Consider the following 26,325-nt stretch of genomic DNA (forward strand, 5'->3'; position numbering starts at 1 on the left):
AGAAAGGAATCATAGAAGTACAAGAATATATTTAAGACATATTCAGGGGCATGGGGAAGGAGCTTTATAATCAATAAGACTTGGGAAGGTTTGCCATTGCAAATTGGCAAAAATGAATGGAAGCTGGTAAAATTTTAATACTTATTTTCAAGGCTGCTCTGACTCCTAATTAGAACAAGTTTCAAATAGTCTCTGCCCTCAAGGAGCTTACAATCTAATGGGGGATACAACATACAAGGGACCTAGAATTAGGAGTTGAGGAAGGCTTTTAGTAAAAGACACAAATTTAGTTGGGATTTGAAGCCAGGGAGGTCAGGCAGAATAGAGGAAGAAGATTCCAGGAATGAGAGAACAGCAGGAGAAAAGGGTCAGAGCTAAGAGATAGAAAATTGTTTGCAGAATAGCAAGGAGGCCAGGTCAGTGGATTTTTAAGAAGTAGGAGAGAGGTTTAAGACTGGAATGGAGGATGGCCCTAGGTTATGATAGTCTTTGAATTTGTTGCTAGGGAGCCACTAGACTTTGAGGAGGAACGAACCTGCATTTTAGGAAAAAAACACTTTAATGGCTCAATAGAGATTGAATTGGAGAAAGACTTTGTAGGGGCTGACAGGCTATTACAATAATCACATTTTGAGGTAATACATAGAGTGGTGGCACAATCAGAGAAGAGAAGGGAAGGGAAGGGAATATATTTGAGAAGTGCTGTCAAATGAAATTGGCAGGTCTTGGCAACAGATTGGACATGAAACTGGGAAAACCAGAATTTCTCCCAAAACTGTGAGTCTAAAGAACTGGAAGAATGGTATTGCTCTCTAGGTAATAGAGAAGGTGGGGTTTGAGGGTGTAGGGGAAGGGTTTAAGAAGAAATTAGATAATGCATTCCATTTTGGAAATACTGAATCTAAGATGTATAGTGGACATTCAGTTTGAGAGGTCTGAAAGGCAGTTGGAGATGCAAGATTAGAGGTCAGCAGATAGGTTATGGCAGAATCAGCAGAAAGAAATGATTAAAATCCATGGGAGCTGATGAGATTAACAATGGTAACAATATAGAAGGAGATTCCATGACAGAACTGCAAGGGACAGATTATTAGAAGGAATGATCAGGAAGAGGATTCACACAAGAGGCAATCAGAAGACAAGAAGAAAATTGGTGTACTGAAAATCTAAAGGAGGGGGGAGAATATCAAGGAGAGAATGATCAACTGTCAAAGACTGGAAAGAGGTCAAGGAGAATTAGGGTTGAGAAAAGGTCATGGGATTTGGCAATTAAAGATATCTCAGTAATAACTTAGGGGAAAAAACAATTTCAGTGGAATCTTAAGGTTGAAAGCCAGATTGTACAGGTTAAGAAAAAAATGAGAGTAACATGATTAATATAGATCTATGTTTAGCATGGTTATACAAGTATAGCCCATATTAAGACTGCTTTCTATCAGAGGGAGAGAAAAATGTAAAACTCAAACAGAAGTTAAAAAAAAAATGATTATTGACAATACTGTTGCATTGTAGCTGGAAAAAATTATTTCCCGCCCCCCCAATCAGAATGCAAAAATGAAAGAACAGAATGATAGGAGAGGAAAGTAAAGACAATTTACTGTAGACACTTTTTTCAAGGAGGTTAACTGCAAAGTACTAAAGGATAGTTTGGAAGGATCCAATGAAGGTTATTTTTTTTTTTGAGGAGACATGGGCATATTTGTTGGTAGTGGAAAATGAGCCAGTAGAGGGAGAGACTGAAAATAAATCAAATATTGATGATAACAGAGAAAGAAAGCTAGTAGAGGAGATAGAATGATTGGAATTTATTTGAATAGGCTGACAAACTGGCCAAGGCAAGGAGTAAGGCCACTTTGTCATATGAATCAAGAAATGGTAGAAGCATGAGTGATAGGAAATAAGGAAGAGAGAGGGAAGGAATTCATGGAGAATGGTGAAGGTGAAGTTTGTTCTAGCAAAATATGAGGCAAAGTTCTCAGATGAGAGAGTGGGGGAAAGTGAAACCATGGAAAGTTTGAGGAGGGATTTGGAAGAGTCACTATGCAGAGTGGGATAGTGAGCAGATAAGGGTGTAAAAGTAGGATAGTCTAATAGCAGTGAGGATCTAACTGAAACTATGCTTACAAATGTAGTGGATCACTTCAGAATGATAGCATTAATTTCTCTATTTTCTTTCAGTAGTACCAGTGTAGAAGTAAAGGTATTAAACAGTGGGTATGATTCAAGACTGAGGATTGGCTGGGCATAATCATTGATATGATAGCAGGGATAAAGATTCAAGAAAGGAGGACAGGATGGAGCTGAATTGAATTAGTTCATGAAGGGGTCAAGATGGGGAGAAGAGAAGAGTGTGACTAGTGTTGATTAGATGGTCCAGGAGAGAATTGAGAAGTCAAAGGACTTGAGGTCAAGGTGCAGATGAAGACAAGGGTTATAAAAAGTAAAGACACAGGGGGGAGGTTAAAAAAAAAACAACTAAGATTATGAATGAATAAGGGAGTTTCAGAATTCCTGAATATAGAAGTGGTACGTTTGTGGGTAATGGCATGATAAAAGCAATGTGTGTGGTTGAAATGGAGCAGAAGAGCAGGTCATGGGAACTAAGATTTTTGAAGGAAGAATCAGTATGTACACTGAAGTATTCTCTAGAATGAGGATAGGAATTGAGAAGGGAAGAAAAATTGTGAGCTACAATGAACAAAGCATTCATCAAGTGATTACTGCATGCTAAATATTGTGTGAAACTCTGGGAATATAAATGTAAGGAAAAAAAATTCCTGATCTTAAAAGAGCTAATATTTTAAAGAGGAAAGACTATACAAAAAAGGAAGTTGAAGAGGGGATTGTGGAAGAAATCCAGCAGGAAGGTGGTGAACTCAGAAAAGTTTGGAGGGATTAAGCATTTTTAAGCATTATGTCAGGCACTGTGCTTAACCAAGTGTTTTACAAATAGAAGTAGGCACTAGTATAATCCCCATTTTGTAGTCCAAGGAAACTGAAATGAAGAATAAATGACTTTCCCAGAGTCACACAAATGAGTATCTGGATGTCAACCAGGCTCAGAGACTGTGTCAGTTACCAGCCTGGCCTGAGATCTTCCTCAAAAGATTCCAGGAGGCTCTTGCCAGTGGGAGCCAGGAGTGTTTTTCAAAACGAGAAGGTAGTTGAGAGCTAGTTGTTGGATGGCTCAAGTGCTTCCTCAAAAATGGAGGTTCAGCTTTACAGTGCAGAACATAGCAAGTACTTTAATTTCATTAATTCTCATTATCCCTTCCTAGTTTATGTGAACTATTTACTTATAATCCATGAATCTCAATAACTGTATACATTTAACTATACTAAACTAAAGAAATGCTCTTGAAAATAAGTTTTTTTTTTTAAGGCAACAGCAAAGAGCAGAAGAAAAAGTATTCAATTTAGAGTAGAGGAATTCAAGTTAACCTCTCAAGTCTCCCTTTTTCTAATAGAGCACTAGGCTGGATAAAGTCTTTCCAGTTGTAAAGATGGCCATCCTACCATCCTATTTACACGAACTTTTCTTAATACTACTACTGCTCAGAGAGGAGTCTTCTCTTACGAGTCAGAAGGTGCAAGTTCTGCGTACTTCACTTCTCAGTGTACCCAATGAATTTAACTATAAATCACTGACCTGTACAAGGTGGAGGAGAGGCTGACTTTACTAATGACCTTTCACACTTGAAACACTGTCAGTTTTAAAAAATGTGGTTATAATAACCACATGTGTAAAAATAGCAAAGAAACAACAATGACTTATTTGAATCAATGTGATAAGAACATCCTAACCTTTCCTCACATGCTGATCAGGCTAGTTTTTCCATAAATAACTATTTCAAACATGACTTAAGATTTGGTTGGCTAAGGTGACTAAGGGGCTCAGACAGTTGACATCATTTACTGGCCTCCCGAATACAAAAACCTCCTCGGACCCTCAGATACTCATGGCAGTCTTCCCTGAGTGAAGTCAATCTAATTCATTCTCAGAGCTTACCCTTATTAATAATAATTAGTAATCTCCTTGTTAACTGCTAAATGACTGATAAATATCATATTTTGTTCCTATATGAACAGGTCTGAGTCAAGTCTAGCAAAAACAAAAAAAAAGTATACAATAAAAAGACACTTCTAAGATCAAAAAGAAGCTACACCCCTTGGTAGATAGGTGATGGGACTAATGATGCAGAAGGAAACGATCAATTTTCAGGCAGCAAATATCCTGACTTTTTTGTTTAAATATGTAAAAATAACATGCATATAGCAACAATATGTTAGAAAGAAAAGTTCCTATTTGGGTGAAGTGGAAAAAACTGAAACATTGAAAATGGAAGGGAGCAAAAGTTCAGAAGGGGCCAGAGTAAAAGAAAAAAACTACTATGTTAAGATTTAGATGATATTCTATTGAATATTCTAGGAAATGCTGATGTTTATTAAGTCCACAATAAAAATTACTGTGAGTTCTTAAAAATTATTTTTTGATAATGGATAACTGATGCATAAATATAAAATAGCAAGTGAGACAGAAAGGCAAAGTAGTACAGAGCCGTATTTAACTGTTACTTGTCATTTTTTTTACCTGTTAAGTTTGGGTGTTGAATGACATAATGACTAATAGTCTAATTTTTAAAGCTTAAATCCGAATTCAATGAATTCCTATTGTCTAAAATATTTATACTTCTGAATTAGAAATGAAACATAAACCCTCAAGAACTTACTATATCATAGAAACAAATGCAAATTAACCAGTTGAACAGGGTGAGTAAAGCCAGTGAGACAAAGATAAAAATATTATCAAAAATTAACTCTTCAGGTTAAATTGGAAAAAAAATTCAATTACCCAGCAGTATACTAACTTTGTTACCTTTTAAAATAGTCTATGACTTTGAAAATCTTTTAGGGAAGTTAAAGTTAGTACCAGTCAGGAAAAAAAGTATGTTCCAGCACTTAATTTTTGAATAACTGATCAATTTTTTAATCACCAAAAGTGACTTTACAAGGCAAGATAAGTCAGCTTTCTTATTCTGATAGAATACATCAATTAAATAATGCAAGCTCCTTAAGGGCAAGGACTACTTCCTCTTCCTTTAGTCGTTTCACAATCTTAGTATAGTCTGGGCACATAAGTGACTAATATAGTCTGGTGGATACAGACCAATGTGCTCTAATTTAACTGGATCATATTGTGCCATTTCACAGTTTTAGAAGACTATTAACTAAAAATAGGCTGCAATGCTACCCAAAGGCTAAAAATGTACAACTCAGGGATCACTCACCTATGCTAAGGGGAGAGACACAAAGCTCTCCCTAAATTCTGTTATAAACTATGAAGGATACATAAATCAATATGAACATTCTCATACATTTTCTCAACATTTTCCTATGCTCTCTTCTCAGGTCATGCACAAATCTTACGATTATTAAAATATTGCATAATTCTGACCTTTCCCTCTCCTTGAAAGAAAACTGCAGCCAAACATTAAGAGATACATTATTGTATAAGTACTCTTTGGTACAAGGGGAATAATATTACTCTATGCCAGGGGGCGGCTAGGTGGCGCAGTGAATAGAGCAATGGCCTTGGAGTCAGGAGTACCTGGGTTCAAATCCGACCTCAGACACTTAATAATTACCTAGCCGTGTGGCCTTAGGCAAGCCACTTAACCCCATTGCCTTGAAAAAAAAAAAAACCTGAAAAAAAATATTACTCTATGCCCCATATACAAACAATGCTGAACAGTATTAGTTGGTATGTTTTCAACAAGGAATAGATACTTTCATGTGTTAAAGTACAATGGTTGAGACTGTTTGCCACTCTTTCCCTACCAATACCAATGCTACATAATTACTGTTTTTAGCTTGGTCAAGAATAAGTCCTCAAGTGTCTAGTTTTTCCTTTTAATGTGGTTCACCTCCATTTATTTTATCTATTCTATCTTATCTTATCTTTCTTGCATTTTCTTGACTTTTACATGAAAAAGCTGGCCTTCAGTCAAGGTTCTTTGCCCCCTGCATAGCAAACAGCAAATCAGATCGATTTGGGGGTCTTTATTTCTTCTCAGCAAGATCTACTATTGTGGGGTATTTAGGGACTGACTGAAAAGGTTTTTCCTTTCATGCAAAAAGTCCCCATCTATACCAACCAGATTTATTTCACAAATTTCTATTTCTGAAACTTACCAGGCTATCCTATTCATAATACCACGACCAGAGCCAGAAAAGATCCTTTCTCAAACTACACACAATTATATTAATAGGTAAGGAAAGCATTGTAAGGACAACCTCACAATTTAGAAAATAAAGGGCTTATAACATTCTTAAGAAATCCAAAAGTAGAATATATTAGCACTAAGTCTTGAACAAAATCTAGACTTAAAGGATCTAAACTACTGGCATGGAAATGACCAAATATAGCAAGACTAGAAGAGGGAAGAAATGTGGATTTCACTGGCAGGAGAAAATAAGGGGGGGGGGGGGGAGTAGCTAAAGAAGATTTAGAGGTGGCCTAAGGTTGGGATGGCAATTGCAAGTAATAATCAGGTATTTTACTAAGTTTCTATTATATTGTCAAATACTTGGGGAATAAGGATAGAAGGCAAAAATGAATCAGTTTCTGCCCTTTTTGGAGCTTATAGTGGAAACCACATAACAAACATCCATAAGGAAATTTTAAAACACACACACAAAATACAAGGCAATTTACATGACTGGGAAGGAGGTGCTAGTAATGGCTTCTAGGCCTGAGTGGTATTAATATTCTAGGGCAGCAAAATTTCTTGTAAATCAAAACTTGGAAAATATTTGTAGAGCACCACAAATGTTAAAATGATATTAATGTTACTTATTATTACTGTCTACTTCAAGCTACCAAGACTAAGCTCTCAAGAAACCAGGAAAATGTATACATACAAATGTACATTCCAAAACTTCATTCAGCACTTTGCTAAGTTCAAAAGATTTCAAGAACTTCCCAAATCATTCTCCCAATCCTACCAACAAATGTGCCTTCAAGATCTCTGGTCAGAAACACTCAGCAGCTTTGAGAAAAAAGTCAAGCAAGAATGGTAATGATGAAAATGGCCAGTTTCCTGACCTCTGGTCACACTAAACTTTCCCAGCATTGGAGACTTTATTGAAAACAAACAAGTTATATTCCCAAACCAATTATATCTTTAAAAAATAGTTTAGATCATCCCTAACACTTAAATCATCTATTAAGGAATCCTGAATTAACTAATTTTATGTGGAAAAGTTTAAAAGGCAACTATGATGAAGTTGAAACAATCCTGGATATGGCATCAGGTACCTGGATTCCAATGGTATTTCTGCCACTTCTAAGACTTAAGGTAAGTTACAACCTCTTTGGGCTTCAGTTTCCTCATAGTAAATGAAGAGTCTGAATAGTAATATTCCTGACATATGCAAGCCTTATGACTTTGAGTTTTCCTACTGTATGAACTTCAGTTTCCTCAAAAGTGGGGAAAATAATATTTGCATTATTGCTCTAAGATGCTTTCTAAAAACCATTACTTGGAGGCAGCTAGGTGGTGTAGCGTATAGAGCACCTGAGTTCAAATCCAGCCTCAGACACTTAGTAATTAACCTAGCTATTTGACCTTGGGCAAATCACTTTATCCTATTGCCTTGGCAAAAAAAAACCCCCAACAAAACCTCATTACAGGTTGACATTTATGTGAGCTATTATTATCTCACACATTCAATAACACCCATACTCAAATCCTCCAGAAAGCCTTCCCCAAATCAGTATGATTCCATTTGGTTATTCACAAAACATTTTCCTCACAGCAAGCCTATGAAGTGGTAAAGTGATCAGAACCTGAGCATGATCCTCCTCCTTCTTACAGATATTGGGGGGGAGGGGAGGTTCAGAGAAGTAACTATTCCTAGACACATGGCTAGAACCCAAATTCAGACTCCAAAGTTCTTTCTATTAACAAATATGGGCTCTTACTCCCATTTTCTAAAAGTCCATAAAAACCTTCATCTTCCTGCACATCACAAAGCACCATTTGTATCTTTTATGTTCACATATATATATATATGTATATGTGTGTGTATATATATATATATACTTGTTTATATTTTTCTATTTCCCACAAACTTATTAAAGTTCATTTTATAGATAAGGGAACTGAAGTTCAAAGAATCAACTAGAATTTATCATTGTATGGCTTAACTAAAACTGTTAAAAGTCAGAACTCAAATTCAGATTTTTCAGAATTTACATTACACTGTTGCTTCTTCTTAACCTCAGGAAGTCTATATTAACCTTCATCCTCTCACTCCACCTCATACAGCACGATTTGCACCTTTCATATGTAGTTATGCTATTATTCTGTTTGCTCCATACTCTTATATAATAAGCCTCATGGAAGGCTGGAATCCCAGCTCAACTACAATTTGACAGGAAACTGCACACGCAGCTGAGTCTTTAAAAATGGGGTAATTCTTACACTACAAATTATTTCATGGGGTTTTTGGAAGGTACTCTGTCAACTAAGGTCAATCCAAATGAAAGTTTAACCCATATTAAACTCCTACATCCAAAAGTAAGTTTAATTTTCTCTTTCCCTTCATAAAATTCAATTTCTTGTCAAAAATAAATGAATTATGATTAACTTGTTTTCTAAATATAGATGAGTTTTATGGTATAGACACTCTCATCTGCACAGTGAAAAAGGTGGTCAATAAAGCTCTCTAGATAATTTTGAGTCTTTTGGAAAAGGTCTTAGAAAACAGTATAGACAACATAGATGATTTCTTCATCTGCAAGAGTAAAGATGGATAGGTCAATAAAGCTCTCTGGATAATTTTGAGTCTATTAGGCGGCACCTGGGACCCTAGAGTCAGGAGGACCTGAGTTCAAATCCACCCTCAGACACTTAATAATTACAGAGCCGTGGCCTTGGGCAAGTCATTTAAGCCCATTGCCTTGCAAAAAAAACTAAAGAGAGGAAAAATCTTAGAAAAAGTGTAGACAACATGGGATGATTTCTTCATCTGCAAAAATAGAGATGGATAGAGAAGACGACCTCTAACGTCCCTTAATGTGGCATCCTAAAGCGCTCCAAGAGCATAATCTAAGATTCATAATAGTACGTTGAGGAACGAAACGCTTTATCCCTCTCAACAAAGTTAAGTCCCGCTTCCCAAAATATTCGTCAGTAGACCGGGGGGGGGGGGGGGGGGGGGGGATCACTTTTTTTTAAAATGTGGTTAATGGGGCCCCTCCCCCCGGACTCAGGCCCCGCCTCGCGCCCGGGCCGGGCCTCCGTGCCCTCCGCGCCCGGGCCGCGCGCTTGCCGGGCAGGGGCCGGGGTGCGGGCACGGCGCGGCGCCCCTCCCCCCGCCGCGGCGCGCGCGCGCTCACATCTTTCGCTGCCGCTCGAACTCTGCCTTCTTCTCCTCCTCCTCGCGTTTCTGCTTCTCGTCCAGGCTGCTCCGCTTGCTCACCGTGCGCCCGAAGATGTCGATGCGGTCCGGGGGGGACGAGGCGCGCTCGCGCTCCCGCTCGCGGCGGGACACGGCCGCGTTGGTGGAGCGCGAGCGGGAGCGCGACTCGCGGCGCCGGTTCCTCTTGCTCTCCCGGGACTTGGAGCGCTTCCGAACCCGCTCCTTCTCCCGGGAGCGCGACCGCGAGCGGCTGCGCTTCTTGTTGTGCTTACTGCTCTTGGTGTGCTTGGAGCGGGACGAGCTCCGGCTGCGGGACCGGCCCATCTCCGCGGGCCCACAAGGCCGCCTTCGCCTCCGGGCCCCTTCCTCCCGCCTCGCGCGCCCTCGCTCCGCCTTCCCCGCTGCCTCCGGACGCCGCCTCGAAGCTCCGGGAGCGGCCCCGGCGGGCCCGAGGGCGACCTTCCGTGTTCACAACGGCCACGAAGGGCTCCCCCCCCCCAAAACGCGGAGGCCGCGGCCACAGGACTTCCCTAAAATGGCAGCGACGACGCCGGCTGCCCTTCCCACAATGCCCCGCGCGGCGCTAGCCGTCAGCCGGGCCCCACCCCTTCCGATTATTGCGGAAGTCGCTCCGCGGGTAACGAGTGCACTCGGCTACTTCCGGGCGCCCGAGCGGAAGCAGCCGGGGAGACGCTTCTCAGTGCTCCGCCTCCACGGGCTTTTTGAAATGATACCCGGAGTCATACTCTAAATCGAATTCACTCTCGACTTCTTCTCTTTCAGATCAGATACTGAGGAGGGAGAGGAGAAGAGAGGGGGCCCGGGGGTACCCAGGGGTAGTAGATGCAAATTTGCGGTTCACAGTTGTGCCGGGGGATGGCCCCGATGGTGACCAGCACGCTCAAAAATCTAAATAGAATTTTCGTTCGCTTTCCAAGCTTGCTGCAAGCGTGATCTGCAGCTGTCCCGAGCGAGGGCGTGGGACAGAATAAGGTATTTTTATTTTAAAAAAGGTCATTTTGCCCCCCCACCCCCACCCCACCCTTTTAAATGTATTCAGTTATTTTTAAGCAGCTTCCATCTGTTAGACCTGCACAAGGCCAAGTTTAGGAAACACGAATGAAGAGGATCCAAATGGGGGGGGGGGGAAGGATCAGGAATAAAAGTTTTTCTTTTAAATAAGCCAAAAAGTAAAGATGAAGGAATCGGGACTGAAAATGAAAAAATAAAGGAGCTTTCGACAATTATAGCTTACGGCAGAAAAGCCTTTTATGCTATGTAGAGTGTTACTCCTTAAAGAGACTTTTTGGTTTTGCTTTCCCAGAACCCAGTGATTGGCATTGGTGGGCACCTAATGTCAAATGGGGGGACAGCTAGGTGTTGCTGTAGATACGAGTACTGGGGTCTGAAGTCTGGAAGACTCATTTTCCCGAGTTCAAATGTAGCCCCAGACGCTAACGGGGATTCTGGGCAAGTCACTTCACCCTGTCTGCCTCGATTGCCTCTTTCTGTAACAAACTGGAGAAGGAATGGCAAGCCACTCCAGTATCTTTGCCAAGAAAACCCAAAATTTTTGCCAAAAAAAACCCCACTAAGTTTGGGGCACAACTGAAAAACAATAATAAAATGTCCAATTGAGTAAATGTTGAAAAAAAAATCAGGGCCTTTGACAAATTTCTAAGAGCAAGGAGATGTAGCTCTGGAAGGTGCATTGGTCTAGAAATCAGGAACCTTGAATTCAAGGCATCCACAGTTTCCTCTGGTCTCAGGTTTCCTCATCTGTAAAATAAGATAGTTGCTTAAACTTGGAAGGGCTTTGCATTTTAAACATCCATGATTTTATGTGACAGGAGAGGCAGAGGAAGGGCCAGCCAAAAGGGAATTCAAATGGGCAATTTTCTTCTTTATATGATTAAATACTTTGTATTTCTCTTGTGAATGAAAAGATTCTAGCTTGTCTTTTTAGGATTGGCCATATGGGTTTTTCTTAAGTCAAAACAAGGATAAATCTAAGCCAGTGAAGGGAGTACTTCACATCATTGAAATGTTCAAACCTGGGGCAGGGACGGAGGAAAGGAACCTGGGGAGAAGGAAGTGAAGAGAGCAGAAGATCTTACCTTAGATTTTGGCCCCTCTTCTGGACAGACATTGACTTTGAGTTTCAGAAGGTCCAGAAAATACTGGAATTTTCATGTTCCCATTGATATCCTTGTGGCATTCCAAGGTCATCTGATGGGCAGATATGTTTCAGTGGTCAAGAATAGAGTAGATAAGGGGCAGCTTGGTGATGCAGTGGACAGAGGACAGGCCCTGGAGTCAGGAAGAGCTGAGTTCAAATCTAGCCTCAGACACTTAATTATACAGCTATGTGACCCTGGATAATCCATTAACTCCACTGCCTTGCAAAAACAAACACAAACACAAACACAAACACAAACAAAAAAGAACTAGAGTAGTTATTGATTCATGGCTTCACAAAGAAGAAAGCATGCCTATGGGGAATTTCTTTACCCCCAAAATGGAGGAGGACTTTAAACAATCATACTATGATGGTTGCTAGTGCTGGGTCTGAAGTCAGGAAGACCTGAGTTCAAATCTAACCTAAGTCTTTAGCTAACTGTGTGACTTTGGGCAAGTCACTTAACCTCTCTGCCACAACTGTAAAATGAAAATAATAATAATAATAATAATAATAATACCTGCCTCCCAGGGTTGTTGTGAGGATCAAAGGAAATATTCATGAATTATCTAGCACATAGGAGACACTATACAAATGCTAGTTACTATTATTAGCCATGAACTATGAATTGTCTGCCATATTTGCCTTTGAAACTTGAGCTCCTTTTCTTTTGAAATTTGTATTCACTTTTGAGAGAGTATGTCACAGACTTTTGGCTAGAATATTTTTATACCAAGTCTTATTTTTTTTTATTGTTTTTTGAATTTTACAATTTTTCCTCCAATCTCACATCTCTACCCCCACAGAAGACTGTCTGATAGTCTTTACATTGCTTCCATGCTATACATTGATCAAAATTGAATGTGTTGAGAAGTCATAGCCTTAAGAAAAAAATAAAATATAAGAGATAGCAAAATTCCATAATAAGATACCTTTTTTTTTTGGTATTTATTCAAACTCCACACTTCCCTCTATGGATGCAGATGGTATTCAGATATCCCAAAATTGTCCTGATTGTTGCAGTGTTGAAATGAGCGAGTCCATCAAGATCATCAACCCCACGTTGCTGTTAGGATGTACAGTGTTCTGGTTCTGCTCATCTCACTCAGCATCAGTTCATGCAAATCCTTCCAGGCTTCCCTGAATTCCCATCCTTCCTGGTTTCTAATAGAACAATAGTGTTCTATAACATACATATACCACAGTTTGTTCATCCATTCCCCCAATTGATGGACATTCACTCAATTTCCAATTCTTTGCCACCACAAACAGGGCTTCTATGAATATTTTTGTACAAGAGATGTTTTTACCCTTTTTCATGATCTCTTCAGGGTATAGACCCAGTAGCGTATGCCAAGTCTTATTAACTCTACCACCTTAGTAAAAATTCATTTCCAAAAGCTGCTTAAGGTTGACTAAAATGATTTCCAATTGGTAACCTTGGGGACAAACACACTTGGGGGGGGAGGGTTGTCATCAAAGAGTCACTTCCTAGCTCCTCAGGGGTACTCCTAGAACCCTACAGGGGGAAACGTGCCCTTGTTCCAGAACCTATGGCCGATTTGGGATAATGGTTCTTAAAGCATATAATAATCAAACAATAAAAATCTCCCTGTTGATCATTAAGAACTTACATTCTAATGAGGAAATCTAATGCAAGATTTGGGACTGTTGGTAATAAGGTATCTAAGTGCTAGGCCATATGAGGTGAAAGTTCACCTATTGGAGTACCAGTATTCTGGGATTAATTGTTCAAGTTCCAGTGCAAGTGTCAACAGGCAATCACAATTTCACAAAACTTTGGCGAAAACTAGTCTTATTATCAGAGGACTGAACTCAAGTGGAATCTAAAACCACAGAAATTTGCATCTTCATAAGAGTAGATCAAATGAAGGAGGAAACACAATTTCCACCTGAAGGGGACTGGCATGGGAGGTGGAAATGTGCATTAAAGGTGTGAAAAGGACAAGACTTCTCCTAGAGGGGAGACACAAGGCAATGAAAAAAGTAGGGGTTTTTTCTCTTCCCTAGGGAACTAAACCAGGAATATCTGTTATCTGGCTTATCATCAGGGAGGAGGCCTTTGTCCTTGACACATTCAGGGCCTCCTGCATATTCTGGGTCCAATATTTCTAGAAAATATGGCCTTTCAAAAAGGCAAGTTTGGGGACCCCTTAACATAGGTGGAGGAGGACAAGAGTGGTTGTGACCCGACTTAGATGTCTTCCTGACAGTCAATGTATTCCTGTCTACTGGCTGCTCCATCCCTAGACATCAAAGACAGTTACATTTGATTCAGGAGGGAATTAGCCCCATAGAGGCCCAATGCCTTGGGGAATAACATAAGGATAACATGAGAAGAAAAAGAACTTTAGAGCCTTAGTGTGGAGGAATGAGTTATCTTGGCAAGACATAATACCTGGCAGCCTCTTGTTGGCACAACCCTACCTGGCTCTCTTTTCAGCATTATTTGTACTTTTATTCATTCCCCTTGAATAAATGATCAAGACAGGGAAGTAGGAATACTCCTTGATTTCCATTACCATTTCCAGGTTCTACTCCTATCACCATCTTCTTTCAGTCACCTCTTCTTTCAAGTTCATACAATTCACATTTATAACCCAATCAAAATTCTGGTTGTTTCTAAACCTTCAGTATACTTCCCCTCTTCCTTCATGAGTTCAAAATCTAGACCACTATTTTTCTCTCCTCTCCAATTCCTGCCCAGAAACAAAGGGACTTCAAAACACACATTAATACTCCTTCAAACACCCTAATCTCACAGTTACTTAACCTCATATCCATGATCTCCTCCATCTCACCTCAGCCGTACATAAAACATTGTAATATCTTGACATTTAACCACAATACCCTACCTCCATTTCAAGAACTCTGAAATTCCCTTATTTGATCACAAATTTTTGAATTTCTACTTTTCCTATACCAAACTCTGTTCTTTATCCACACCATTATCTCCAGTGCCTAGCCTTCTCAGTTTTCTTCTAGGCCATCACCAGTACATTAGCCAAACTCTCCTCCTTTCATACCTTTACCATTCAGGAACCAGTTCAGCTTTACACTGTCTTTCTCTTGAGTCTCAAGCCTCCTTATTTCACTTGTTGAGCCCTGCCAAGCATTAGCTTCGAGTCATCTTCTTATTTTTTTCTTAAACATATGTTGCTGAATTAAGGTGGAGAAAACTCACCTGAATCTACTACAAATCTATGTTAAATAACCTCAACTGGACCATCACTAGTCCTAGTCAATTCTTCTATACCTCCCTTTTCTACTCACTATCCTACTCATCACAGTTATTCTTTTCATCTCTCTTCAAACCTTCCAAGGCTCACCCCTCCCTCATCCTTTTAGGTGAAATTCTTGCCTCATTTTACAGAAAAAAAAAATTGAGGTCTTTTACTATAAACTCCCTCCTTTAATATTATTCAGATGTCTTCTGCTACTATCTCTTTTGCCAAGGCAAACCCTTCTACCTGTAGAAATGATCCTATTCCATCCTATGTCCTACAACACTTTATTTCTTTTATCATCTCTATTCTCTTCCTGATCTCTTCCCTACTGCCTACAAATATCTCTTTGTCTTCCTCAAAAACATTCACTTGATCTAACTGTCCCCCCTCTATTAAGACATATCTCTTTTGTTCTTTGTAGATAAATTTCTTGAAAAGTTTGTATAAATAGATATGCTATAATATATAACAATATAGTAATTATAATATGATATAATAATAATGTAATAAAAATAGATATATCTATTTCCTCTGTGCTAATTCATCATTTGCCCTGTATTGCTCTCTTCAAAGTAGTCAATGGTCTTTTAAATGCCATATCCAAAGACCTTTCCTTAATCCTCATTCTATTTGACTTCTCTGAAACTTTGATCCAATTATCTTCTTTTTTTAAAAAATTATCTATTTATTTATTTTCACATTACTACAATAATCTTGTTGTGAAAATAGACATAAACCCTCCTCTTCCCCCCCCCCCCCCAAAGATAGAGAAACCTCAAGAGAAATAAAATGAGAGGAAGGGAAAAAAAGTATACTTCAATCTGTGTTTTAGATACCTTTGTCTCTTGTCTCTGATGGGTTGCATTTCTTACCATAAGTCCATCAGAGAAGGTGCTTCAATAATTTTTCCCCCACAGTTGCTAAGTTGCTATTGTTAATTGAATTTTCTTCCCTTCTGTTCCTCCCCACTCCCATTTATTTTATTCTCTCTCTCTCTCTCTCTCTCTCTCTCTCTCTCTCTCTCTCTCTCTCTCCTTTCACCTTATACCTCCTCAGGTAGCTCAATAATTTTTTAAATTATCTCTTCTGGATATATTTTCCAGGTCAGTTGTTTTTCAAATGAGATATTTCACATTTTCTTCTAGTTTTTCATTCTTTTGGTCTTGTTTTATTTATTTATTTATTTTTTTGATTTCTCACAAAGTCATCAGTTTTCTTTAGTTCCACTCTACATTTGAAAGAGTTATTTCCTTCAGAGAGCTTTTTTATCTCCTTTTCCATCTGGCCAATTCTGCTTTTTAAAGCATTCGTCTTCTCATTTGCCTAACTGCTTTTTCCATTTGACTTAAATTGATTTTTAGCATGCTATTTTCTTCAGTGTTTCTTTGTATCTTCTTCACTAAGTTGCTGACTTGGTTTTCATGATTTACCTGCATCACTCTCATTTCTCTTCCCAGTTTTCCTCCTATCTCCCTTACTTGCTTTTCAAAGTCTTTTCTGAGCCATTCCATAGCCTGAGACTATTTCCTATTTTTCTTGGAGGCTTTGGATATAGAAACTTTAAACTTGTTGTCTTCTGAGTGTATATTTTGAGCCTCCATGGGACTAAAGTAATTTTCTATGGTCAGATTCTTCTTTTTCTGTTATTTTCTCATTTCCTCAGCCAATGACTAATTTATCACACTTTCAAATATTTTGGGGGTTTTAGGGACACCCCCACCTCCTCCAGGGACCTTAATTTTTCCAATGTCTTATGAAAGACTCTGACTACTTGACCTGTGCTCTGGTCTGTGAATGATGACCTGCCCTGGAGCTGTGGGGAAGGTCCCTGTTCCTCTAAAGTAGTATGGGGGCCCAGATGGGGACCTGGATCTAAGTATGAGAAGAGCAAAGAGTCCTGCCCCAGGGACTGCAGAGAGAGAGAGAGACCCTCTGTAATCTCTCTTCACCCCCTTACCATGCATAGGCTGAGCACTCTGGAAGCTGCTACCGGGTGGCTCTGTAGGTTCCTGGGGGCAGCCCTGAGGTCAACGCTGGCCTGGGCTCTGCATTTACTCTGGTACAGCAGAGTTCTCTCATTGACTCTCCAAGCCATCCCCAGAAATCCCTGGACCAAGAGGTCTGGAAACTGCTCCTGCTGTCAAGGACCCAGGCACTCCCAAGGACCCAGGGACTTAGCAGGCTGTTCCTGGAAGACTGGAGCTGGCTTGTTCCAGCTTAGTGCAGCTGTGCTCTGGACTGCACCATAGTTTTTTTTTTTTCCAACTCCTGGTTCTAGTGGAATAGACCTTTTCCGTGGATCCACCAAGTGGTCTTGGACTGGAAGTTTGCTTCACTTAGTCTTTCTATGGGTTCTACCCTTTTAGATTTTGGTTGGAGTTTTAATTTTTCAGCGTCTGGAGTTTTTTTCCCCTTGGGTGGGAGGAGTTGGGAATTCTGCCTTCACCCAACCATCTTGGCTCTCAGTCCGATAGTTCTCTTCTTTATACTCTTACATCTCTGGGTTTCTATGGGTGTCTGTCAGGGTTTTGATTTGGGTTTTTTTCTCTTCTCCTACACTATTTCACTCAAGGATCTCATCAGCTCCCATGGATTTAATAAACACCTATCTACTTATCCAGCCCTAATCTCTCTACTGACCTCCAAGATGTAGTTTATTTGTTAGGTGACTTAAATAAAAAAAATGCTATCTTACTTTCTCCTTACCTATTTTAAATATCAACTCCCTAGTAGTATTTTTTCTTTTATCATTTCATCAAAAAGGTCATTATCCTTAGCAGAAAAAATAGAAGCATAATAAAAATTGTGTAACCTTCCTTCTCTGGGTTGCCAGCTATTTGTCCCATTCAGTCCAAGAAGTGACCATCTTCCTTTCCTGATCTTGACCTAACTGGATGGAAAGCCCTTCTTGTTATTCTTAACTTTCTTCGTGAGCTTCAGATCATTCTGAACTTTATCCTTCATGACTTTCTTTATAGGACTGTGCAATGCTTGTATTCATCCTCTCTTACCAACCTACACATCTCTACCTTTTACACATTCTTTTGAAAAGTACAATTTGGCTTTTGATTTTTTATGTATTTATATCAGTCTCTTTAGACAATTCTCATCCCCCCCCTTTATAATTTTATTCTTGAGAATTTCTTATACCTCTTGGAATGATTCCTCCTATTTAACTTAAGTCTATTGGATTCTACCTCTTTTTCCTGTGAAAACTTTAAAATCTTTATTTCCAAAACACAAGAAGTAAATCAGATTGTGTTCAGCTATCTTCTTCTCCATGATAAGCACAATGAGTGGTTATATGCCTGGACATTCCTATTCCTATTATTTCTATCTTAGCAACCAATTTCCCCTTCCTAGTCAAAATCTGATCTAAAACAATTTCTTTTTGTTGATTCTTCAGCTTTTTGAAGGATAAAATAATCATAAAAGGATATTATATAGCTGCTCTTCTTTTGGATCAGATAATTGAAACCTCCATCATTCCCTCACTACCTTATTATACCTTTGTGCCAGATTTGTAATCTCTTTAACTCCTTATCTATTTCCTCTTTCTGCTCAAGTGGTCTGTAGTATTCTCCAATGATAAAGTTGCTTCTGTTTCTCTTTCTATTGATTGTCAGTCTCATGTTTTCCACCATGCTTCTGTCTTCTTAAGGTACTTAATATAATATGCCTTAAGTATAAAAGTATAACATATATGAGTGATATCAGGCACTGGCAACCTGGTTATGTTGCTATGGCACCATAACTATAACAATAATTGTAAATTGTAAATGCCAGATATATTACTGCAGAAACACAAAGTCCTCCCCCATTTTAGGGAGTTAAATTTTTTAACACATGACCAGCTCATCTTTTTTGTTAATCATAATTTCTCTGATGACAACCTTATGTGTTATGGGTTGCTATCTATTAACACCCATCATGAACCTCTCTCCATACTCTCTGAGTGATATTAATTTTCATTTCTTTAGACATTATAGTATTTCATGATTTGCAGTCATACATTTTTGTATGACCAGTATTTTTACTGGTCAATGTTGGCATTAAAAACATGGGCCTTTATTCCTGTAAGAAGTTTGGGATGCTTGAAGCTGAAAACAAATCCAACTAACCCTATACCTCCTGCTTAATTCTAGATCCAACTCACAGTTCAGTTGTATTGTCTGTCTGAGATATATATATTTATGCATGAGTTCTATCGGTTCTATCTAATTTCACATTATAATCCATATAATTAGACATTGTTCTTTGGTATTTCCTATGCATATGCTTAGACCAAGTGCTTGAGAATGATAGACCTTTTTCATATGTTTCTACAGTGTTTGTAGACTTGATGAAAAGACCAATATGAGGTGTGTCTAGGTGGCACAGAGTGGTACCCTGGCACAGGAGTACCTGAGTTTAAATCCAGCCTCAGACACTTAATAATTATCTAGCTGTGTGGCCTTGGGCAAGCCACTTAACCCTATTGCCTTGTTAAAAAAACAAAAAAAGAAAAGACCAAAATGTATTTCCCAAACAGGAACATCTGGAGCACCAGTCATAGGAAATTCCTCTTCAACTTGGACTCTGTACAAGATCTCCTGCATGATAGTGGCAAGCACATTGATATAGTGAATATGCATTTATACATTTTAACTTATATTCTAGATTCTAGTTATTTAATTAAATATTTTATCACTCTATTAATATTCTGGTATCTGCACTCATAGGCAGAAGTACTGATATAGTCTACTGGATTATAAGCAATAAAGGTAAAAAACTATGCCATTTTTTTACCTATTTATACATCTACCGCATGGTTGTTGAATGTGTTGACCATGTTTTGAATAAATTAACTGAAAAAATAAAAATAAAATACCTGAAGATCTTTTTTTTGTTTGTTTCTTTGTTCCTAAGGTAGCTTCCTAAACTGACTCTCAGGGATTCTCAATGTCTCTCTCAGTTTTTCTCTGTATTCCCTTATTCCTGATGATAAGGAAGTTGGACTTCATTTTTATTTTGGCTCTGAAGATTTTTTTTCTAATAGCACTAAGAGACTATTAACTTCTTTAGTAAGCTGAGCAGTCAGCACAATTTGTGAATCAATTGATCTTTCCTTTCATTTAGGAATTCATAAAGAGATAGAGTTTCTTTCCCATTAGCTTCATATAACTTCCAGAAAATACTATCTTGAAACGATTATTGAATATTTCAGAACCCAGCAAAATTCTTAGCTTCTGCACATACCTAAAGTGTCAAATAGCATGTGATTTTCTTGTAGCAGAGACAGCTTATTCACCCCCAAAACTAGCTAGATTATAGCATAATCACTTTCGACCACTTTATCCTTGTCAGATAATATAATAAGCATAAGAACAACACAGAAAGTTAGACTCTGAATCATCAAACTGAGGTTTTCTATCTTCCCTAATAGGCTTAGAATCTCAAACATGTCTGGTGCTGCATCTATAACCAGAACACCTGGTTTCTAAGGATAATTTGCTTTTGGCATTTCTCTAGCCAGTGACTTCTTTGCATTATGTTTAAAAAGTAGCAAAAGATAGTTCTTGGCCTCAAGGAACATATAATCCAATGGGGGAGACAACAGACAAATATATATATATATATATTATATATATATATATATGTATGTATACCAAGTTATATATGGGATAAATAGGAAATAATTAAAAGAGGGAAGGTACTAGAATTAAGAGGGTTAGGAAAGGCTTCTTGTGTAAAAGGTAAGATTTTAGTTGGGATTTAAAGGAAGCCAAGGAAGTAAGTTGTCAGTGTGGAGGAAGAGTGTCCAGGTATGGGAGTCATCCAGAGAAAATATTTGCAGCTAAGAGATGGAATATCTTGTATGTGGAACAACCAGGAAGCCTGTGTCTTAATTGAAATGTATGTGTTGAGGAATAAAATGTAAGATGACTGGAAAGGTCAGAGAGGGCTCGGTTATGAAGGGCTTTAAATGTGAAACATTTTGTATTTGCAATCCTGGAGGTAATAGGAAGCCATTGGAATTTATTGAATGCGTCTATGGGAGAGAAAGGGATGGGTGACATGGTCAGACCTGCATTTTAGGAAAATCACTTTAGTGGCTAAATGAAAAATGAATCAGAGTGAAGCACAGTAGGCTATTACAATAATCAAGGGGTAAGGTAATGAAGTCTGCACTAAAGTGGTGGTACTCTCAGAGGAGAGAAGGGAGTTTATTTGAGAAGTATTGCAAAGATGAAATCAGCTGGTCTTGGCAACAGCTTGGATGGGGTGGGGAGGGTGAGAGATTGTGAGGAATTCAGGATGACTACTAGGTTGTGAGCCTGAGGAGCTGGAAGGATGGCTACACTCTCTAAAATCATAGGGAAGCTAGGGAGTAGGGGAAGGGTTTTGGAGGAGAGATTATTTCTATTTTGGACATATTGAGATTAAGAAATTTACTGGTCATCCAATTCAAGATATTTAAAAGGAAGTTAGAGATTCAAGATTATAGATCAGTAGAGGGACTAGGGCAGGGAATATAGATTGAGAATCATTAGCATAGCAAAGGTAATTAAATCCTTGGGAGTTGATAAAATCACCAAATAAAGTAGTATAGAGGAAGAAGACTTGACAGAATAGAATGGTGAAGAATAACTAAAATTAGAAGGTATGACGGAAGAGGATCAGAATAGTGATAGAGAAGGAGTGGTCAGATATATAGGGAGAAAACTAGGAGATAGTGAAACTTTAAGAGAAGAGAATGTTCAGAGAGAGAGAGAGAGAGAGAGAGAGAGAGAGATCAACAATATCAAAGACAGAAGAAGGAGGAGGAGAAGAAGAATGAGAATCAAAAAAAAGAATGAGAATTGAGAAAAGGTCATTGAATTTGTCAACTGAATTTGGAGAGAGTCTTTTTGATGAAATGATAAGGTTGGAAGTCAGATTGTAAGGAGTTAAGAAGAGAGTGAGAGCAGGAAAGCAGAAGAACATTTTGTAGATTGCTTTTTCAAGGAGTTTAGTTACAAAAAGTAGAAGGGGATATAGGGTAATTAGCACGGATGGAAGAATCAAGTGAGTGTTTTTTTTCTGAATGGGGGAATCATGAGCATGTTTGAATGGAATAGCAAATAAACCAGTAGAGAGATTGAAAATAAATGAAAGAGGTGCAGTGGATAGAGCACTGGTCCTGGAGTCAGGAGGACCTGAGTTCAAATCCTGCCTCATACACTTAGTAATTACCAAGCTGTGTGTCACTGGGCAAGTCACTTAACCCCATTGCCTTGTATAAATAAATACATAGATAGATAAACAAATGAATGAAAGAGTGGAGATGACAGAGAGGGAAATCTATTAGAGCTTATGGGAGGCAAAGGGATCATTTGATCAAGTAGAATTAAGAAGTAAGGCCACTTCATCATGTGAAATAGGGATGAAGAAAGAGAAAATGGAAGAAGGAATTTAAGTGGCAGGAGATGAGGAAAAGGGGAGGAAAAAAAGTTTATGGAAAATGGCCTCATTTTTTTCCCCGTGAAACTATAAGGCAAAGTTCTCAGCCAAAAGAGTGGAAGAGGGGAAACCATGGAAGGTATGAGGAGGGAAGAAAAGGTTTGGAAGAGTCACTGTGGAGAGCAGTATACTGAGCTGATAAGGAAGGCCTTGTTGAATTGCTTATCAGCAGTAAGAGACCAGTTGAAGTAATGTAACATAAATTTATACTGGATGCATTCAAAATGATTGTATGACTTTTTTTCCTCCTTTGTTCAGCAGCATGTGCTTAAGTAAAGGCAATAAATTGTGGAGGTGATTTAAGGGCCTAGCTGGGCATAATCAGTGATATGATAAGGGGGGTAGGAATCCAAAAACGGAAAATATTGTAGAATTGAATTTGTTCTTAGAGGAGTAAAGATGAGAAAAGGAGAGAATGGCTAATAGGGGAAATAGCCTAGGAAAGAATTAAGGGATCAAGGAATTTGAGGTCAGGGTACAGATGAAGGATAGGATTAATTAAGAGAAGATAGAGGAAGAAGTGGAAAACCAATAGATTATTATTGGTTATATGTTGAAGTCTCCTAGTAAGAGGACAGGAGTTAAGGAGAGAAAAATTAAATCAGGTATCAAATTCATTGAGAAAGGAATGGGAGTAATCTGGGGGGGGGGGGTCTGTAGAAAATAGCTACCAGGATTTTGATTAGGTGTGCATATGACTAGCAAGAACTTCAAAGGAAGAGAGGTTACAGGCTGATGGAGGAAGGGGGAGAAGCTGGAACTGGCAACATGGAGAAAGAAATATTGAACTCCCCTGCCTTGAGCTGTTAACTAGGGAGAACTGGTTGTGAAGGTATAGCCAGTATAGGAACTGTGGGAAAGGAGTGGGAAAGGAACAGATTTAAAATAAAGGTATTTTGTGGCCTATAAAAAAGCATTCCAGAGGACACAATGGAAGGGCTAGGTGGACTTAGGGTAAAACTTTGTGATGGGAGGCTTCAGGGGAAGAGGAAAGAAAAATCAGACAATAGGGGATGTGAACAGGGTTTAGAGTCACTGGGAATGAAGGATACAACTGACTATAAAAATGTTTAAACATGGAGTGTTACCATCAGAGTTGTCATTTTTCCTTCATTCTCAAAGAAGATCATGATATCAGGGAGGTGATGCCATGGCATGCAAGTGACTTGGATTTGAGTGAGGGGGGCTATACACAGTCACCAGCCTCACTTTCTCATCCAGAATCATCTGGGTCTAGTGGTCAGATATGAATCATGATGACTGGAAGTGACCTTGGAGGCAGTGGGAGACCTTGTTACATCAGGAGATGAAAGGCCTAAATTTAAAGGTAGGGTTACTCTTCTATGCCTTGTGGGTGACTGGGCTGGAAGTAAAAGACACAAAAATGTCTCCTCTGGGTAGAGATTGAAATGATTGCCTGGGGGGGGGGCGCAAATGGAAGCTGCCTAGCCTAGCCCTGAGTAGCCTTTCCTCAGGCATCATGCTGGCCCAGTAGATGATGGAAGACTTAGTGCACTAGAATCCTTGATCTGAGGTCCTCTCACCTGAGAGTTGCAATGAGACTGTAGCAGGAAATTCAATCTGCCTCTAGCAGCCTTTCCTTGAGATCTTCCTGTACCCTAGAATACCTATGATCATTCCTTCATGCCTGGAATGCTCCCCATTCCCTGCTTTGACTACTGACCTCCCTGTTTTCCTTCACCTCCTACAGAAAGCCTTCCTCAAACCCTCTTGAATCTCTTCTTTTAATTATTTCCTGCTTATCCTGTATATATATATATATATATATATATATATATATATATATATATATATATATATAGCTTATTTTGAATAAATTTGTTTGCATGTTGCTTCCCCCCTCCCCTCATATGTAAGTTCCTTGAGGGTAAGGACTGTCTTTTGCATCTTTTTTGAAACTCTAGCACTTGACATCATGCCTGGTGCAAAAACAGGAAGTTAGTAATTTTTTATTATGAATTTGGCTTTAAAATGTGATAACTCCACTTCAATATAATCAATTTTCTTTATAATTCTACATCTTTTACTTTATACATTTAAAAACATTTATCTGAAAAGGGATCCAAGGACTTCAGGAGCCTGCCAAAGGGGTCTATGACACATGGTTAAAAATAATAATTTCCCTATATTAGAAGAAATTCCAGTTGTTTTTATGAGAGGTGATCTTCTGGTTTGAAAGGTTTAGTACAGAGCTGATCATAGGATCATAGATCTAGAACCAGAAGGGTTTGCTAAACTTGTCTGGTCCTACGGGTTCATTTAACAAGAAGACATAGAAGTCTATGGAAGTTAAGTTTTTCAAGGACACCTAGATAATGTTGGGACAGGGCTTGAATTTAGATTCTCTAGATTACAAAAGTATTATATGATGTATATCAAAGCAAAGCCGGAAGAGCATTGGAAAGCCCCCAATGAGGAAACTAGTCCTTGTGAGTCATGAGGATCATTACCTGAGTGAAAGTGAGACTTCTTAAGCATCTCATCTACATTTTAGGAAGTATACTAGTATAACAATTGCTGTATTATAGTCAGAACTGGAACTTAAGTCTTGCTCTAGGGTGAAATGATGGTTGGTCTTCTCAGGTTCCTTGCAGACCATAGAACCCTAAAATACTCTTAAACTATAGGGATTGTAGCTTGTAGAGTGAAAGCCTGGGGGGGAAAAATTTAGGATAAAAACTATAGGCCATGTAAAATACCATATTGTGGGTAGAAAAGTGTATTAAATTTTAACAAATTTCCTTGGTGACTAGATAGACTGTCAACATGATTAGTGTTTCATGATCTGACTCATAAGTTATGTCTAGGTCAGAAGGAAATTAAGTGTTAGGGTCAGGACTTGAACTCAAATCCTCTAGTATCAACAGTGGTACTTTTTTTACTGTACCATATATATTATAGCAAAACTGAGAAGATCTACAGTGAGTTTAGTCATTGCTAATGGGCATGTGGAGGAATGTCCTCAAGGCAACATGGATTTTATTAAATTCCAATTTTACCTGCTTCTGAGGGTCTGAATATATTAAGTTAGAATCCGTGACAAAGGATTTTCTTTCAGACCATAAGCTGGAACAGACTCTGGATATCAGAGTCTAGTGCTCTCAGTTTGCTCCCAGAGAGGTCTAGTGATTCCTTCAAGATCTCACAATAAGTAGCAGTAGTTGAACTCAGGTCCTCTGATTACAAATCCAACTATACCCCACTTAAGGTATTTCAGAAGACTGATGAGAGGTTTATAAGGGTGGAAAACCTGGGAATAAATTGGTGGTTATACTCCATGAAAGAGGCAGCTTTGGAGGTTCCTGCTGAACCAGGAGCATCTAGATTCCAATCCTACTTCTGATACAGTCAAAGATGATCATGGGCAAGCCCGCTAATATTTATGTAATCTAGGTAGCACCCTGTGACATAACTACTAAGCCACCAATTGGTTGAAGAGAGCCAAGTCTATCACCCTTCTCAAATTGGAGGATCTCCCCATAATGAAAGTATTGTGCACAGGTGGAAGTATTTATTGTAGTATAGCTAATACCTGAGTTCTGATTTCATTTCTCCAAATTCTGATTTCATTTGCTCCAGAAAATCCATCTCTTCTTTCTGAAATGGGCAGTTTCTCCATTTTAGCAAATAGTCAATGCTGGCTGTAAGGTATGTTCAAGGAAGACTAGTACCTTGAAGTGAGGGTTGTTGAACCCTCTTCAGGGCTACTTTCTACCTCTGATGTCTACTTGAGCCACCTAACTCTCCCCTGTGGCTCCAAGAATCTGTGGCATGCACAGCAGCCACACCCCACTAAACCATTTCAGCAGGAGGGCTAAATTGGGTTGAGGGTAACTGAGGGAGTCTCAAGCTCATTGATGAGTAGTGGGAGTTGTCTACCCCAAGCATGTGAAGTCTTCCACTGGTGAAATAGTCATAGGAGAATAATTTGTTCCAGTGGCCATGAACCCAGCTAAAGCAAGTACTGTG

At 39.0% G+C, this 26,325-nt stretch overlaps 1 protein-coding gene across 1 annotated transcript in view; it reads right to left on the reverse strand.

Moving 5' to 3' along the window:
• Positions 1–9,997, reverse strand: part of ARGLU1 (arginine and glutamate rich 1) — a 31,155-nt gene extending 21,158 nt beyond the window's left edge. The window contains exon 1 of the mRNA XM_074192007.1: positions 9,404–9,997. Coding sequence (XP_074048108.1) covers positions 9,404–9,750 — 347 coding nt within the window. The 5' untranslated portion in view covers positions 9,751–9,997. The remainder of the gene's footprint in view (positions 1–9,403) is intronic.
• Positions 9,998–26,325: the final 16,328 nt, after the last annotated feature.

This window comes from Macrotis lagotis, chromosome 6, assembly GCF_037893015.1.
Source record: "Macrotis lagotis isolate mMagLag1 chromosome 6, bilby.v1.9.chrom.fasta, whole genome shotgun sequence".
NCBI classification, from domain to species: Eukaryota; Metazoa; Chordata; class Mammalia; order Peramelemorphia; family Peramelidae; genus Macrotis; species Macrotis lagotis.